The sequence below is a fragment of the Sceloporus occidentalis genome, unplaced genomic scaffold (genome assembly GCF_023333645.1).
Source record: "Sceloporus occidentalis isolate IW3139 unplaced genomic scaffold, rSceOcc1.0.p SCAF_28, whole genome shotgun sequence".
NCBI classification, from domain to species: domain Eukaryota; kingdom Metazoa; phylum Chordata; class Lepidosauria; order Squamata; family Phrynosomatidae; genus Sceloporus; species Sceloporus occidentalis.
In genome coordinates this window covers 5,158,502-5,174,834 of record NW_028317008.1, presented here as the reverse complement: position 1 = coordinate 5,174,834, position 16,333 = coordinate 5,158,502, and the positions used below count along the sequence as shown (strand labels likewise).

Here is a 16,333-nt window from a genome sequence, read left to right as displayed (position 1 = left end):
TCTAGAACATACACTGGGCTGGGTTAAATACTAACCCTGTCTGGCTGCAATATACAAAAATTAAGTGTGATTCAATTGAATCTATCCACTTGTGTGTTATTAAAGTGTAGAAAAGAAGTGACTGGCCTAGTTAAAAATAAACTAGTTTCATTAACAAATGGTCTATTTCTAAAATGTGATATCAAGAAAAATAAAAATAAATTTATGCCAATATGGGCAAGTCTAAAACAGACATGCACACTAGCAAACAAGGTATATCCTTTTTGGATTCTTTACCCATGGGCTACTACGTTTGCATATGCCAATGACACATCATTAGATCACAGCGTAGGGCTGGGATACATGAGCCTGAGTGTGCTTATGGGAGGGGAAACATGCATGTCACATTATAATGTGAACATGCTCAAATGCATACTGTGTGTGGTTGCATATTTATTTATTTATATATTTATTTTTTATCTAATGCACTTTACCTGAATATATTTGTGAAACGTTTCACTGAAGCTTCCTAAGAGAAGTGCCATTTTCTCCATCCTATTGATGTTCCCACACATCATATTATATTCTACCTATATTCTGACGAAGAGCTTCCGTTCATTTGCGCAGAATGTTCTGGTTATTAAGCCAGAAGTGATACAAAAATTATGTTTATTATTGAAAAATGGGCCACAAATTCTACCTGCAAAACTTGTTATGAGCAAATACATATTTTTATGAACTATGGGCCATTACAGGCTGCAGATTTTACTTTTTTGAGTTTTAAACTTATATTTCTTGACATGTTTATGTTATGCAGATGTTAACTCAGATGTTTACATTAAATGGCAATGATGTCCATAGCAACATTTCTAACATGAATTTAAACTACTGCTTGAACAGAAATGCACAAATCACTGATTTTTAGCATGGTTACGAGAAAGACAGCGAGACGGTGGATTATCCAAATGATTTCAGTACATTAGTATTTATACAGATATCATTCCCGTTCCAATGCTAGTGTGTGCATAGAGAAATGTTGTGCACAGTCACATTCATCTGTAAGATTGGGTTAAAATCTACGTATAGACTGCAATGAAAATGGATGCGGAAACATAAGAAATCTTACGCATATATAATGTTTCAGATTCATGTTTCTGGTAATTATTTATCTTAGTAGATGTAACAGGTTTCTTAAAGGGAAATTATAAAACATATCTAAAAAGTGTCATGATTACGTCCAAAAACACATCTTATATGATATGCCTTAGCTGGCGCTTTGGTCAAAATCAAACATATTTATGTGATAATATTGGTTATAGATTGATGCCTGAAATCATCATGTATGTCATAAAGTGATAATTTCCCTTTAAATAATAAGTAGTACGCATGGACTGAACATTCAGTGGATTATGGTAGGATACCTTATAACTGTAATGTGGATGAATATTAGTTAGAAAAAATATAGGTAAGAATCATACCATGAGCACAACCAGAATGGATACTCACCTGCTTCAAAGCAATATTCAATGATATAGCCATCTAATCCAGCTGCTCCAATATGATCGGGGGGTCTCCACTTCATTGTAACAGAGGTATCAGTCACATTATCTACAGCTAGCATTGTGGGGGAACTTGTCACAGCTAAATGAAAAAAATACAAAAAACACACAATCTATTGCAAATGCTGTGTATATTTGCTGTATTACAATCGTTAATTAAAAATGTATATATCTTCCATTATTCCATTATTCTTTGTAGTGGGGTATATAGATCACATTCTTCTTGTAGCCCATTCTGAATCACCCATGTACAAGTGGTTTACATTATTGCAGCCATACATGCACATTTGATATGATTTTAGGACCCCTTCTGTTCTCTCTTTACACTTCCTCCCTTGGCAAACTGATCTCATCCTTTGGCTTTCACTACCACCTGTATGCTGATGACCCAGATCTATCTATCCTCCCCTGATCTCTCTCCCTCTGTCTTAGATTGTGTAACTAACTGCCTTGCATCTGTCTCTACCTGGATGTCTGAACGTTTCTTGAAACTCAACCTCTCCAAAACTGAACTCCTCATCTTCCCTCCCTCCAACTCTAAGATTCCCCCATCTATCTCCCTCAATGTTAATGGTGCCATCATCTCCCCGTCTACTCATGCACGCTGTCTTGGTGTCACCCTTGACTCCGACCTTTCGTTCGATCACACCCCATATTCAGTGTGTCTCTAAAAACTGTCGCCTTCATCTTAAAAACATTGCCCTTTTCCGTCCCTTCCTAACGCAGCATACCACTAAGGCTCTTGTCCATGCCCTGATTATCTCCCGTCTTGACCACTGTAACTCTATCTTAGTCAGTCTACCTCTTAACCGTCTCACCCCTCTACAATCCACCATGAATGCTGCTGCCAGACTTATCTCCCTCTCCCATCGCTTTACTAATGTCTCTCCCCTCTGTCAGTCTCTTCACTGGCTGCCTGTGCGCTTCAGGGTTCATTGCAATATCCTCACTCTTACTTTCAAAGCCCTTCACAGCGGTTCCCCTCCCTACATCTCCTCTCTCATCTCTAAATACACTCCTAACCGGTCCCTCCGCTCATCCAATGATCTCCTTCTGTCCTCTCCTCTGATTTCTAGCTCTCATGTCCGCTTACAAGATTTCTCAAGGGCTGCCCCTATCCTCTGGAATGCCCTCCCCCGGTCTATCCGTCTCTCCCCTTGCCTTTATTCCTTCAAAAAATCCCTCAAGACCCACTTCTTTAAGGATGCTTACAACATCTACACTAACGGCCTCCCATACTCCCATATTCCTTTAGCTCACCTTTCCTACTCCCTCTCCTGCAATACTTTTACTAGTGTGGCTGGTCTATCCCTAACAACGGCACTTTTGCCTATTGTGTAATACAACCCAACACCCTCTAAACTGTAAGCTCTTTTGACCAGGGCCCTCCTCACCTGTTGTCTCTGTTAGTCAATTTGTAATGTAACATACTACTTGTTATGTCCTGTTTACCCATTGTACAGCGCTACGGAATTTGATGGCGCTATATAAAACAATAAATAATAATAATAATAATCTGTTTCTTTGTAATCACTGAAATTATTTATGCCAATTTGTTAAAATAATCCTTACCCCAATAATATACTTACCATTTTGCTATGTACTGTAATAAAAATATTTAAATTGCCCTTCTCAATCAAATAAAAATAACTATTTACTTACCTAATGGCACAAAAGGTTTAGACGGCATACTGGGCTTAGATATTCCTATTGAATTGACAGCAAATACACGGACTTCATAGGCCACACCTTCAATCATCTTCTTGGGTTCAAAATTTGTTTCTTTGCAAAGATCAAAATTTAGCCTCATCCATCTTGAGCTTTGCTTCTTCTTTCTTTCAATGAAATAGCCTGGAAATTGTATATGAAAGGCGAGGGAGTCACATGATGTGCGGTTGATAAGAGCAACAAAAGTTATTATGTTGTTTCTCATGATTAAGGAAATCTTATTTTAAGGTAAATTTGATCATATTTTAACACTATGTTCTTGTAAATATATGGCCAGTAAACTGGCGCCCACTGTTACTGGGTTGCCGGATTTTCAAAGGTGACATAAAGAAAGCAGCGATAGAAGTTTATTGATGTGATCAGGAAAAATAAATTTTGGCTGATGCATTTTTTTTAACCGTATTTCCTTAATTATTATAAATATATTATAAATTATTATTTAAAAACGGAGGGCACAACATGAAATCCACAGAAAACTGACACTTAACTTCAAGTATGTAGTATTTAGTCTTGGCTTACAGATGCCAGTAGCACTTGCTTTCCCAGGCAAAGGTGAATAGGATTGATGTTGCTTACTGCCTGAGAACCCGGGCCACCAGCCAATCATTCCCACATGGCACATTACATGGGTGTTAACAAGGGCAATATGCCCTTGAGGTATATAAAAAAATACTATTGTCTACAACTCAACAACATATTGAGTTATGGACAACACTCTGTGCTGTGCTCTCTGAACAAATTTCATTGAGTCTTGCGTTGGTGATTAACAGGATCATGGCTGCTCTATTGGACAGAGCATTTTGCTTTAGCCCCATGAGACTTTGGGTAACACATGATATATGTTTATATAGTTATGTCCACTTAGAACATAGGCTCGTTACATTTTCATTTTTGCTAATTCAAAGGGAATTGAGATTTGCTTTTGAAATACATTGGATGAAAAATATATAAGTATATACACTCACGTGGTGCTATATTAAAAAAACTGCTGATATTTCTATTTGATGTGTAATACAAAATAGAGGATACAATTTGTTTATCTCTTGTGCAGGGGATTCCTACAATTAGGAGTACAGTCCGTATGTGACATATATTAGCTTAATTGATTTAGTCTGTTTTAGGGAAAAAGTGGAGTTAAGATTATGATGCCATTTATTGGCTAATTTAGAGTTTGATTGTAAGATTTCAATACCAAATTGTTAGGTCCCTTCCTCATGGATTAGTGAAAGGAACTAACAACTTGGTCTTAAAAAGCTTGCACTCAAACTCTAAGTTATCCAATAACTTTGTTCCTGTTTTTCCATGGCTAAGACAGTATACACCTTTGTCTGTATTATAAAAATAGCCTTTGGGGTCTTGTTTTTTAGTAGACTTTACTTACCTAGAATTGGACATCCTCCGTCATAAGCTGGAGGGTCCCACTTCATAATACACCAGTCCTCCCCTACCTCTGTTACCTCAGGAGCCTGTGGAGCATCAGGGATATCTGCAGGATAACACGAACATTTTGTTTGCATTACAGAGCAAAGTATTTCATTTTACTCATGAAATATTATTTTCTTAACCCCAACTTTAGGACCATCATACTCTGTCAAATGAGGCATGGTTATCTTGGGTGTTTCTCCTCATCTGTTTGTATATATGATTAAGTTTGCATGTAAATCTATATGTATGTTTTATATATATCCATAAAGAATGCAATCAATGGAGGTTTTGCCAACATATATTGAATTTACCTTTTTTTTGCTACTTACCTACAACCTTAATTTTGATGTGAGCTACAGCTTCACCAGCTTCATTCTTTACCATAATCCTGTACGTTCCAGTGTCGTCTTTCTCAGCTGAATCAATGACCAAAAGTCCATGATCAGGGTATGTTTCTGCTCTTATACGACCACCCAGATCCGTGATCCACTGAGGAGGTAAGAAATATACTTGATTCTACATTTGTTTAAGAAGATACAAACAAGATACAAAGTGGTAATTTAAAACAGCACATGTTAATAGTAAATGTAATGTATAACCTTGGGCTTAATTAATCGATCTTCAATTATTTAAGAAAATTAAGATCACGCCCTTAGATCATACCCACAATACCCACAAGCAATTGAAGTATAAGCGCCAAATTCAAAAACTACTGCTAACTGCTCAAATCAATTATTTATATTTTGAATATGTTTTCCTTTTGTGATCCATCCGAGAAAAAACCCTAAGTCTTTTTATTATTTTATTTTTTGCATGGCCTCTTCCCTTGGGCCAGAAATGAGCATCAAATTATTCTCAGATTATTGCTGGATGGAAAGGTAAATGATGAGCTTTTTTCCCCACAGGTTGCATCTCTTGAGTGCCTTGATACACAGTGCTTTTCATGGTTAACCTACATAGAACCCAAGAGGTGCTTAGATGGACCTCACCATCAAATGGGGAACATAGAGATGGGGAGAATAGATTTTAAAGTTTTTTATGTATTTTTTTTTTTTTACACTACCTCATCCATACGATAGGCCAAGAATTGGGTGAGACAGGCACTACATGATGTTTATGCCTCAGTGGGTAGGGGATGCGAGGCACATTGGTAGTGGTAAGGATGCAGCCAAAGCGCATTTGGTTTATTTTAACCACCCTATCCCACTGGGCACAAGGAGATGGGGGGGCAGCTTGGGGTCTGTGACTCCCACGGGCTAATATTAATATTCTTAACCCCCCTGCCTTCTGAACAAAGCATGGGGTGGGAAAAAGGGAGCAATCATATTCCCCATTTGTTTAATAGAACCTCTCTTTGTTTAAAAAAAAACACAGGTTAGTGAATCTGCAGGTTAATTTCTTTTTTTTAAACTTGCACAAACTTGTCCAACTCATGCAAGTTTGCTGCTGCACTTGCAGTCTAGTAAATAGGCTCCAATGTGGTACAACTAATAGTATGGCTAGTTTTTTTGTTTGCTGCTTTTTATGCTGCAATCCATGTGTCCGCACTGCCACTAGTATACAGTGTTTTTTTTCCTCCTTGTGAATATTCAAGGTTTTTATTGCGTTTTCTATGGCGTGTACAAGTTCTTTACACTTTTTTTGTGGTCTAGAATCTGTCCATTTAAATGACATTGTTTTTATTGATTTTAAATTTTTTTTCTGTTTTCACATTCTACTCACATTCGGGGGGGGGGGGGTAGTTAAGGATTACCGTGACCTCTAATTAAGGTTTATAGAGGTAATAAAATCAAGCCACATATTTGTCAAATAATACCTACCACAGTCATTAGCAACTTAGACTTCTTTAGTTGAAACATTTACATGACATTTTAGGAACTTGCCTTTCTTTGTTAGTTACAAAGTATAGTGTTGCTGACTATACATTGACAGTATTATTGAGTAAGTTTAGCTACTTAAAATGAAAAGAAGGATGATTGGTGTGCAGGGATAATTTCTTGCCTACTTGCAAACTTTAGAGACAGATTTTCGAGAAAGTCCTGGAGAAATTATCCTTGCTTTATAGTAAAACCCAAATGCTTTGACCACATTCAGTGTCACAGTCTTAATCTCCTCGAACTTTCTGTAGCATAGCCTATACAACACTTTATGGATAAAATTTAAATGCAGATAATGGATTAGTTTTAACACTAAAAAGGCTATGCGACTTAATTACGGTATGACGTCAGTTTTTAGATATGTACATACGGTATGACAAAAAGGTACAGGGACATTAGCTTGTTCTTTGAAATGTACCTTATCTCCTCTACTCCATATAATTTTTGGAGCTGGCTCTCCGGTAACAGGAACCTCAAGTCGCAGCTTTGTCCCTGCTACAACTACCACAGTATTATCAGGATAATTAAGGGAATCAAAGTGGATCCTTGGAGGATCTGTAAAGTAAAATTACAAGTTACTGAGTTTGCTTTGCTTACTAAAAGTTGAAATGATAAAAAAACCCTGTACTTCAAATTTTCACTTATATACTTTTAATGTCTGACTTTTATTATGCCTCTCACTACCACACTAGCCTTTTGGTGTACTTTTTCTACTTACCCTTAGCTCTTCTTTCCAATTCAAGGAGAAGTCAAGGAGAGTTGATCTAGCCAGCTCAACTGAGAAGGCTGAAATTGAGCAACTTGTCAAATGCCAGTTTCAACTCAGTTGTACTCATAGCAAGGTGCTATGAAAAGCACAGTAACTCATCTGTTTACAGAAAGTTACCAGTCAAGCTGGCAGTCAACTTAAAAAGGTCTCTAACTTAGCAAAGTCAAGTTGACTCTTCAGTTGACCTAAAACTCATGAAATTTTATTGAACTGACAGACTCAAAGATAAACCACTAGCTGTATGGACAGACTTGCATGAAGACTGCAGTTAGGGCTAATTGTCAATGGAAAAGTCAGCAAGGCAGTGAGTGGAAAACACACAAGGTCCCTAAATCCTGGCGTGTCCCTTCCATGTAAACTCCCACCCCCATATGCATTTGCACCTTCCCCTGCCACAGAGCTATTTCCTTGCAGGAGATGAACCAAATGCATCAGCCGAACACATGTCCATGCACATGATATACTTACCTCCAGTCAGCTTGAATACTGACTTGGGGAAATGATTTTAATGGGCGCACTATCCTGCCACTAGTGGCAAGCATCATTAGAGCAAAGAGGGGGATGGCAGCTGCAAAGCTGCAGTTTCAACCTTTGGTTTGTTTTTTTCTCACTTCTTAGTAGGGCTGTCAAGAACACAAGTCTGCCATTTAATTTGTATGTGCTAAATAATTTATGTCTACAGTAAGGATCTCTAAGTGACAAGAAATTATTATTGTGGAATCCTGACCAGCAGACAGCTCCATTATAAAAATACAATAATTCACTACAATATCTTAAATACATACCAATGACATGGATGTTGCAAGGAATATTTGTTAGGTATAGATCTGGAACAAATGCATATTCGCCTTCATCTTCAACTAATGCATTTTGTATAACCAATCTGTGGTTCCTATGGGACAAGAAATATGGTAATACACATTATTAACCCTGTATATAAGCATGAATGCATAATACATACACAACTTAACATACATTTTAAATCAAGTATGCAATTCATGTATTTATTTGAATAATACAAATGAATTTATATTTAGAAGTTGTCATGCAACATGTTTGGGGACTACCACTTTTAGCCCGTGACTTCAAAAGTTGATTTCTTAGCATCCTGTGAGATGGTGGTGGAGCATACCGAGCAGTGACGGATCCCGGCCTAGGCCCACTAGGCCCAAGCCTAGGGCGGCAGCCAGTCCCCCTGATACAAAACAAGGGGACAGATCTCCCTCCCATGCGATCAAACCCACCGGTCGCGCTGCAACCATAGGCTGGTTACAACCAGTTTATTTACTCAATGGACACTATGCTGGCTTAGCACACCCTCTATAGATAGAAGAGGTGATGCGTGATACAGAGAGACAAGCTATGGCCTCATATCCTGGCCCTCTGCTTCTTAAATTGTATCAGAGACACCAACCATGGACGTGGGGACTGGGGGTGAACTGAGGTCTGGCCAAGGCAGCCCCAAAGGTACATACAGGACTGGTTACAAAGTTATACTGGTCACCTTGGTTTACTGCAAAATCAACTGCACCTATTCTACTCAAATACTACTCTCGGGTCTATTTACTTTAAATAGATTTGTTAGGAAAGTTTTCTGGAGATTTGGAGGGTCTACTCCTTTACTTCATTACACATCCTGCAGTTTGAGCCCCAGTGAGATCCTGCTACAGGAAGAGCTTGGCTAGCACTGTAACATGTATAGTTGAGTTACTGAGATTTCTTCACCTATTTAATTATGCAAGACCAGCTCAAGCTTCTTGTTGGAGAAATGTGCAAGTGCTGGTCTTTCAGAATGAACAATGAAGTGAGGGAACTAAAAGTCTCCTGCAAACTATATAGCTAACGCTCCCTTTAGTGAAAAAAAACCCTTACAACAAATGTAGGGAAACTACACCCTTCAATACTGCTAAGCAATCACATAAACCCACCAGCACGTTACTGCAGAGCTGGCCAGAAATACAGGCTTCTTCGCAATCCAGAGACCCCTACTAAGGGTAAGCAAATTAGTAAAGCTAGTGAATTTATCATACCCTGCTACAAGAGTTATCTCCAAACACCTCCAACCAATGCTAATGTAAAGGGTGCCATGGTTGGGTGGGTGAGCCTTTGTGTTTATCACAGTTGTCTGTAGGATAATCTGGTACTTTTTCTTGCTAATCTATTTGTTATCAGATAGTAAATTGAAAACCTCTCTTATTGAACTAATTGCTCACCTTCCTTTATGAAATATCTGTACACGGTCATTTCCATGAATGAGCTGTCCATTTCTATACCATCTTCCTGGCACATTCTCAGAGATTTCACACTTCAGATTGATTTCCTTGCCAAGATTTACAGTCATGTCAGTCAGTGGCTGTAAAATCTTTAGTGGTCGCACTTAAATATAAGCACAGAAATATTTGATATATCATCAGCACATATCATCATGTTAAAATTCAACTATATATTAAACAGGAGATAAAGTTCAACTTATTCTTACACGTCTTCGATTAGTCAGATATGTTATTTGAATTGCAGTATTTCTTTTTTTGCCTGCCTCTAAGAAATGAGTAGTAAACCCCACTGTGCATTGTAAAAAGTACACATTGACATGACTGTCTGTCACACATACATGTATAATATTTGCAGAAGAACATACGAAAAGCTCTTACAGTCAACCTGTAGCTGTGCTGCTGATTGTCCTCCTGTGGTCATTACTGAGTAGGTAGCAGAATCCCCTCTGTCTGCTTCATCTATAATCAGTGTATGCTTTTTACCATCCACCTTCAGCCGGTACCGTGATCTGGGCTCATTTGTAATTTCTACACCATTCTTAAACCTAGCGAAGAGACACATGTGTGAGTGAGGGTAATGGTTTATTGTCACAGGACAGACACATTTACATATGACATGATTATTGCTCCTTGTGTGTGGCTGTAGTAAACATACAGGACATTAGTAACACGTATGTGTATGCACATGCTGTGGAATTCTATTGCTAACGGAGGCGGATATTTCATTAATTCTCTGGGTAAATAACTTACCACTTCACATTTGCATCTACTTCAGAAACTTCACACTCAAGTTCCACCCTGTCTCCACAATATGTACTAATATTTTCAAGTTCCTTTGTGACCAATATAGGTGGCTCTGTGGCAAGAACAAAATACTTTAAATACATAGTAATTGCTTGAAGTGGCATAAACATTTTGGGAAAGAACTGATGTTGATCATGCCCAAGGTATAGTAAGCTAAACTACATTCTCCAAAGTTGGGCATCAATGTTATTGTGTCTAGAGGCAAGTGGCAAAAAAGTAGTTTAATCACAGGAATTTATCTAGTACAATTGATTTTATATTCTACATCCTGAATCAATATCCTGCTTAAGTGGCAAAGTCCCTTTCAAGTATATCCAAAATGCGTTGAACCTCGATATTCACAATGGTACTAGGCAAGGCTGTCCTCTAGCGCCTTTGTTATACATTCTTACTATTGAACCCCTAGCGGCAAGGATAAGGACTAATTGTGATATTAAGGGCATTAAACTTGGAGACCTAGAATTTAAACTTAACCTTTATGCTGATGATATTTTGATTTCTTTATACGACCCAATAAACTCCTTAAAAGAACTGATGCAAGAAATTTCTATATATAGTAAATTATCTAATTATAAACTAAATATAAATAAAACTTACGCCACTTTGTCAGATATTTCTGGATCTATTAGCACTTATCTGAAAGAAGAATATGATTTCGTTTGGGGAATGGAAAGGATAGAATATTTAGGAATTATAATTCCGATAAATCTCTCCAGCATTATTGAAACCAATTATAGTAAACTTCGGGATGATTTAATAAAAAATATTGCTAGTTGGAAGGGATTATATGTATCATGGTTAGGGAGAATGAATATAGTGAGAGCATATATAATACCAAAATGGTTGTACTTATTAAGAATGATTCCGATTCGACTTCCTAAACTATGGATACGAGTATTTCAAAAAAATATAGAAATTTTTATTTGGGCAGGGAAAAAACCCAGGATAGCTAAAAAAATTCTATACGCAAGTAAAAGAAATGGGGGCTTTAATGTTCCTTGCTTAGAGAGATACGTTTATGCGAGTATGCTGACCCATTTATTAAAATTACAATATAAAAGCTGCCATAAGGAATCATGGTTTCTTATTGAACAGGAACTACTTGGTATGAGTAACTTAGAATGCCTTATCTGGAGATGTAATGCCAGATCTTGTATTATGAATAAAAATCTTCCTGTTATAATCAAAAGTATTATGGAATTCTGGATTATATTGAAAGGTAAATTAAAATTAAATCATAAAATAATCCCTACTGCACCTTTAGAAACTCTTATGCTTAATATACCTCAGCTGTCTCTTAAGAATTGGAACAATTATAAAACTAAAAGAATTAGTGATATTTTAAACTCAAGAGACATGAAATCGTTTCAAACACTTGCTAGGGAATTTAATCTTGGTACCACAGAAATGTACAATGTAATTAGAATTAGGCATTATATTCAATCAAATCTATTCCTGGGTAAATTATCGTTCATAAGTACCCAGATTACTGAATTGTTCTCATTAGAAATAATCAATAAATGTTTAAAGAAGTGTTATATACTAATGGAAGACGTTGAATCTCCAAAGTGTTTTAATATTATGCATACATGGCATCGGGACCTTGCCTTTTACTGTGAAGAGCTCCATTGGATAAACAGCTTAACAGAAATAAGTAAAATTTCTCACTGTCAGAACGTGATTGAGATACATTATAAAGTTATGTTTCGCTGGTATATGATTCCGACTAAATTGGCTAAATTCCATCAGAAATACTCACCAATATGCTGGAGATGTAATAAGGAACTAGGTTCCTTTAGACACATCTGGTGGGACTGTACTGTAATTACATCTTCTTGGAGGGAATTATTTGAACTAATCTCCTTTATTATTAATATAGATATTGATATGACCCCTGAGAGAGCCTTATTACACATCGATCTGTCTCATTTAACTTTTATCCGCAGAGCTTTTGTAGTTCAATGTTTTTTGGCAATGAAAATAAGCATTGCGAGGAACTGGCTTCAAAAAACCCCAATCTCTATTGAAAATATTATAAATCAAATAAAGCATCAATGCCTTATGGAACAGGGATTTTTCTTAGCACAACAGAGAATATACAAATTTAATAAGATATGGAAGCCTTGGCTGGCTAAATTTCCCATTAATTAATTTAACTTAATTTAATTTATATAAAAATAAAAATAAAAAAAAGGGAAGTGAAGTAGGATAAAACGAAAGGAACGTAGTAAACTTTTTTAACATCAAACACTATACTCTTTTTTATATTCAAGGTCATTACTATAAGTAGAATAAATATAATGAATCGCTATAACAAATATATATTTGAGCTCCAGTATGAATGTAGTGTGTTGAAAATGTAGATATGTTTGGAGGGTATTTGGAATCTAGTAATTTTTCAGACCCTTGTTTTTTCTTTCTTTAATTTTCTTTTTCTTTTGTGTTTTCTGCAAATAATTCTATTTTTAGGACACCTGGGACTTACATGGTACTATTATTGTTATTGTAATACCCATTTTTATATAAAATATCAATGAATATAACTCTAGACAAGAAGTTATACTCTAGGCTATTTTTTAAGATATATATATGCTTATTATTATGTAATGGTAACCGTTGTTCTAATCTTATTTCTTTTTGCATCATGCATGTGATAATGTACAATTTAATAAAAAAAAAACAAAAAAAAAAAAAAAAATGCGTTGAACCGCTTCTTAAAGAATGTGCAGCATCTAAACTGTTTCCACACCTTTTTAGTTACCTGTGAGTCTGATAAATCCAACACATAAAAATCAATTAATTCAATCTGTTTGTGTTACCCATTGCATCATCTATACATAGTAAGCATTGCCTTTAATGATTGTCTATTTATTAAAATCAGAAATATACATACCCCTTACAAACAACTCTGTTGAACACTTTTCATCTCCCGCACACACTTGGTAAGCAGCATCATCTGCTAATGTGCAGTTATTAATAAACAATATCCTCTGGTTACCTTTATGCTCAAATATATACCTGTTTCCAAAATAAATTTGAAAGAAATTATTACAATTCTTGGTAGTAGGAAACAACCATGCAAAAATAAAGAAACTGTCTATAAGGAAATGAAATGTAGCAATATTTATGTAGTTGTCAGCTTTTAGGACCCTGTGATATATAAATTCATAGGTTTGCCAATGAGACCTGACCAAGACAAATATTTAACATCCGTTATGGCTTACAATTAAAAAGGGGTCTGTGATTGCTGAGTAAACACGGTCAGAAACAAGCAACACGCTAAGGTTTGAGATGTTATTAAAGTTATGAAGGTGGCTCCAGTAATTCAACTGGAAACCACTCAACAGCACTAAGCCAGATTAGCAGTAGCTCCTATATTTGTATTTATGAAAATAACATACATATAAAAAGTTAATTTGTGCTATCGAATTTGTCATGCAAATGTGCATTGTTGAAGATTGAGTTCTGGCTCAATTCACCTTCCCCTGATGAGTCAAATTGGTTTGTAAGGTTGGATACCCTTTTCAACTTAACTAAAGTTGAACTTGAATTGACACGCTGTTATGCTTCTTATACTAGCTTAAGTCACAATTGGATTGTAGTTGAGTTGGCATCTGAGTAATACTCTTAATACACTTAATAATAGACAAATTCCTCTGGTTCAGCCAAGTCAGATGAACTGGTCTGAGAAACATGACTTGACTGCTAGCTTGACCTAACTTGAAGCTTTATGAATATACCCAAATTATGATTTTTTGGTATATATTTTTTTAAATTATTTTACTTACTTTGTACTGGGACGGATCTCCTGACCGTTTTTGTACCATTTTAGTTCAACTGTTGGATCTGCAAGTTCAACCACAAACTTCACACGTCCTCCTTTGTCAATTTGATAAGCCGGATCCAGTTTTTTTGAAAATGCTTTGGACACAAAAATTAATCAAACGCTTTACCAGTCAGATATGTATTTCAGATTGGGAAACAGATGATACTTCTGTACCGCCTTCACAAACTATAAGTAACTCATTCTCTGTTTATTTCAAAACATTAAATATTTTTACAAATATATAAACCTCCATATTTGAACTTCCATCCTTCAAGCAAGGCAAGATTGAAATATAAAAACTTGACAAAGTCAACAACTTTTGTTAATCAGCACCTACTGCTACCTTATATTTATCACTGAATCATATCCAATAATTGCAAACATTATTAGGTAATTCTTGTAAAAGCTACTATCTTGTCCATATTTACTATACCTTCACTCTTCTTTTCTTCCCTTCGCATGCGTTTTAGTCTCTTTAGCATACCCCTGAGGTCAGTGATCCCATATTGAAATGCTATCTTCTCATACTCATTTGGGCTGGCGCTCTTAAGGATCTCCCACACGTCTATCTCTGGACCTTCTTCAGGTTTGACCTCTCTAATATCAGGAGGGAAAATAATGTGTAAAGTACATTAAAAACTGGTTCCACTTGTAAAAAAAAACCAATTAGTAGGATGTACTAAAAGCTAAACAGATATTACAGTTGAATTATAAAATAACATATTTTGTCATTCAAAACAGACTCTTTTTTGGCAAGAATACTAATCCCTCTGATACAGAATTCCTCATGATTCAGAAATGGCACAAAAGTTGCCATGAACGTTATTTCAACATTATCAACTTTAATGAAAAGGAGAATCACTCTGAGGGCAAGTAATAAAATGTCTTCCAAATTCTCTTCCTGTGCTTTGTATGTTTGTTATGCTCCATTTACAGGTAACATTAGCAAATATTATTTGAACATTGTTGATGATTCTAACAATAGTTGCATATATTTATGCCTTAAAAATGATGTGCCAGCATTATTTATTTTTTTCTTTCTTTCTCCCTTTCTCCATTCTTATATGCAAGATTCCCCTACATTTCAAATGCACACAGGTGTCCTCCTACACCCTAAGCACTTACTACCGCAATGGACAATGTAGACTGTCTTTTACAGATTTCCTTCAATCTTTCTTACTTGTCAACAACACCATGTTTATCATATGAAAGGCACCAACCTACAGCAGCTCACTGTGTTTGCGCGGGGTCAAAACTGGGAACTGGAATGCTCAGAGAGACAGGGTCCAATCTGATAGCAGTAAGTGGACTATGACCCGACCTTCAGTTTAAGGACAATGGCTAGTTTACGTTTACATGACCCTAACAATTGTCGTTGTTTTACTATTTCTTCAATTGTTATTTCCTTCTTTCTCATTTAGTGTAATATTAGTGGCTTTTTATTAAGCCATGTCCATACATGTAAGATCTTATTTTTTGTGAATAAAATGAAAAAACAAAAAAAATGAAAAAACATTTATTCACAGTTTACATGTATGTAAATTATACACAGCTAGTATAAACGGGAAAGAATCCCTAAAATAGATTTGTGAACTTGCTCTGATTTTTAAACCAACCTATATTCCTATATAATTTTCATTTACTTTAAGTTTTTCATGTTTTTATTATTACTTTTTTATTTGTATAACCCCCACCAAACTCTAAGCCTGGCCCTAACCCTTTCTAACTAATTCCCAACTAACCTCCACAACACTTACTTCACAATATAAACTAAAAAATAAAAAAATAATTATGGACAATCGTGGTGGCTGTGACAATTGCACCGACATTGAAGCGACCAGGTACATCATTGGTCCTAAATGGCTTAAGCCTTTGCCCAGGACATGGCACACAATTCCTACACCGACAATGAATTTAAATATAGATGGAGAACTCTTTAAAGGGGTTTGGAAAACAAAAACATGGCCATTGCTTAGAAAATGTCTAAAATCTCAGCTTGGTAATCAATATATGATATAAGCATGCTCCAATTTATCCGTAAGGTGGGATTGTGTCTGTGCTGGTATGTTAATCATTTTAAAATATGAAATCAG

At 36.0% G+C, this 16,333-nt stretch overlaps 1 protein-coding gene across 1 annotated transcript in view; it reads right to left on the bottom strand.

Annotated features, from left to right (window-relative positions):
- Window positions 1–16,333, bottom strand: part of LOC149299719 (myosin-binding protein C, slow-type-like) — a 46,196-nt gene that overhangs the window by 13,714 nt on the left and 16,149 nt on the right. Inside the window, exons 8-19 of the mRNA XM_089486020.1 lie at window positions 14,674–14,837; window positions 14,203–14,335; window positions 13,308–13,432; window positions 10,361–10,466; window positions 9,989–10,155; window positions 9,551–9,713; window positions 8,123–8,229; window positions 6,987–7,123; window positions 5,021–5,180; window positions 4,648–4,752; window positions 3,201–3,389; window positions 1,486–1,620 (exon numbers count right to left, since the gene is read on the bottom strand). Coding sequence (XP_089342146.1) covers window positions 1,486–1,620; window positions 3,201–3,389; window positions 4,648–4,752; window positions 5,021–5,180; window positions 6,987–7,123; window positions 8,123–8,229; window positions 9,551–9,713; window positions 9,989–10,155; window positions 10,361–10,466; window positions 13,308–13,432; window positions 14,203–14,335; window positions 14,674–14,837 — 1,691 coding nt within the window. The remainder of the gene's footprint in view (window positions 1–1,485; window positions 1,621–3,200; window positions 3,390–4,647; window positions 4,753–5,020; window positions 5,181–6,986; window positions 7,124–8,122; window positions 8,230–9,550; window positions 9,714–9,988; window positions 10,156–10,360; window positions 10,467–13,307; window positions 13,433–14,202; window positions 14,336–14,673; window positions 14,838–16,333) is intronic.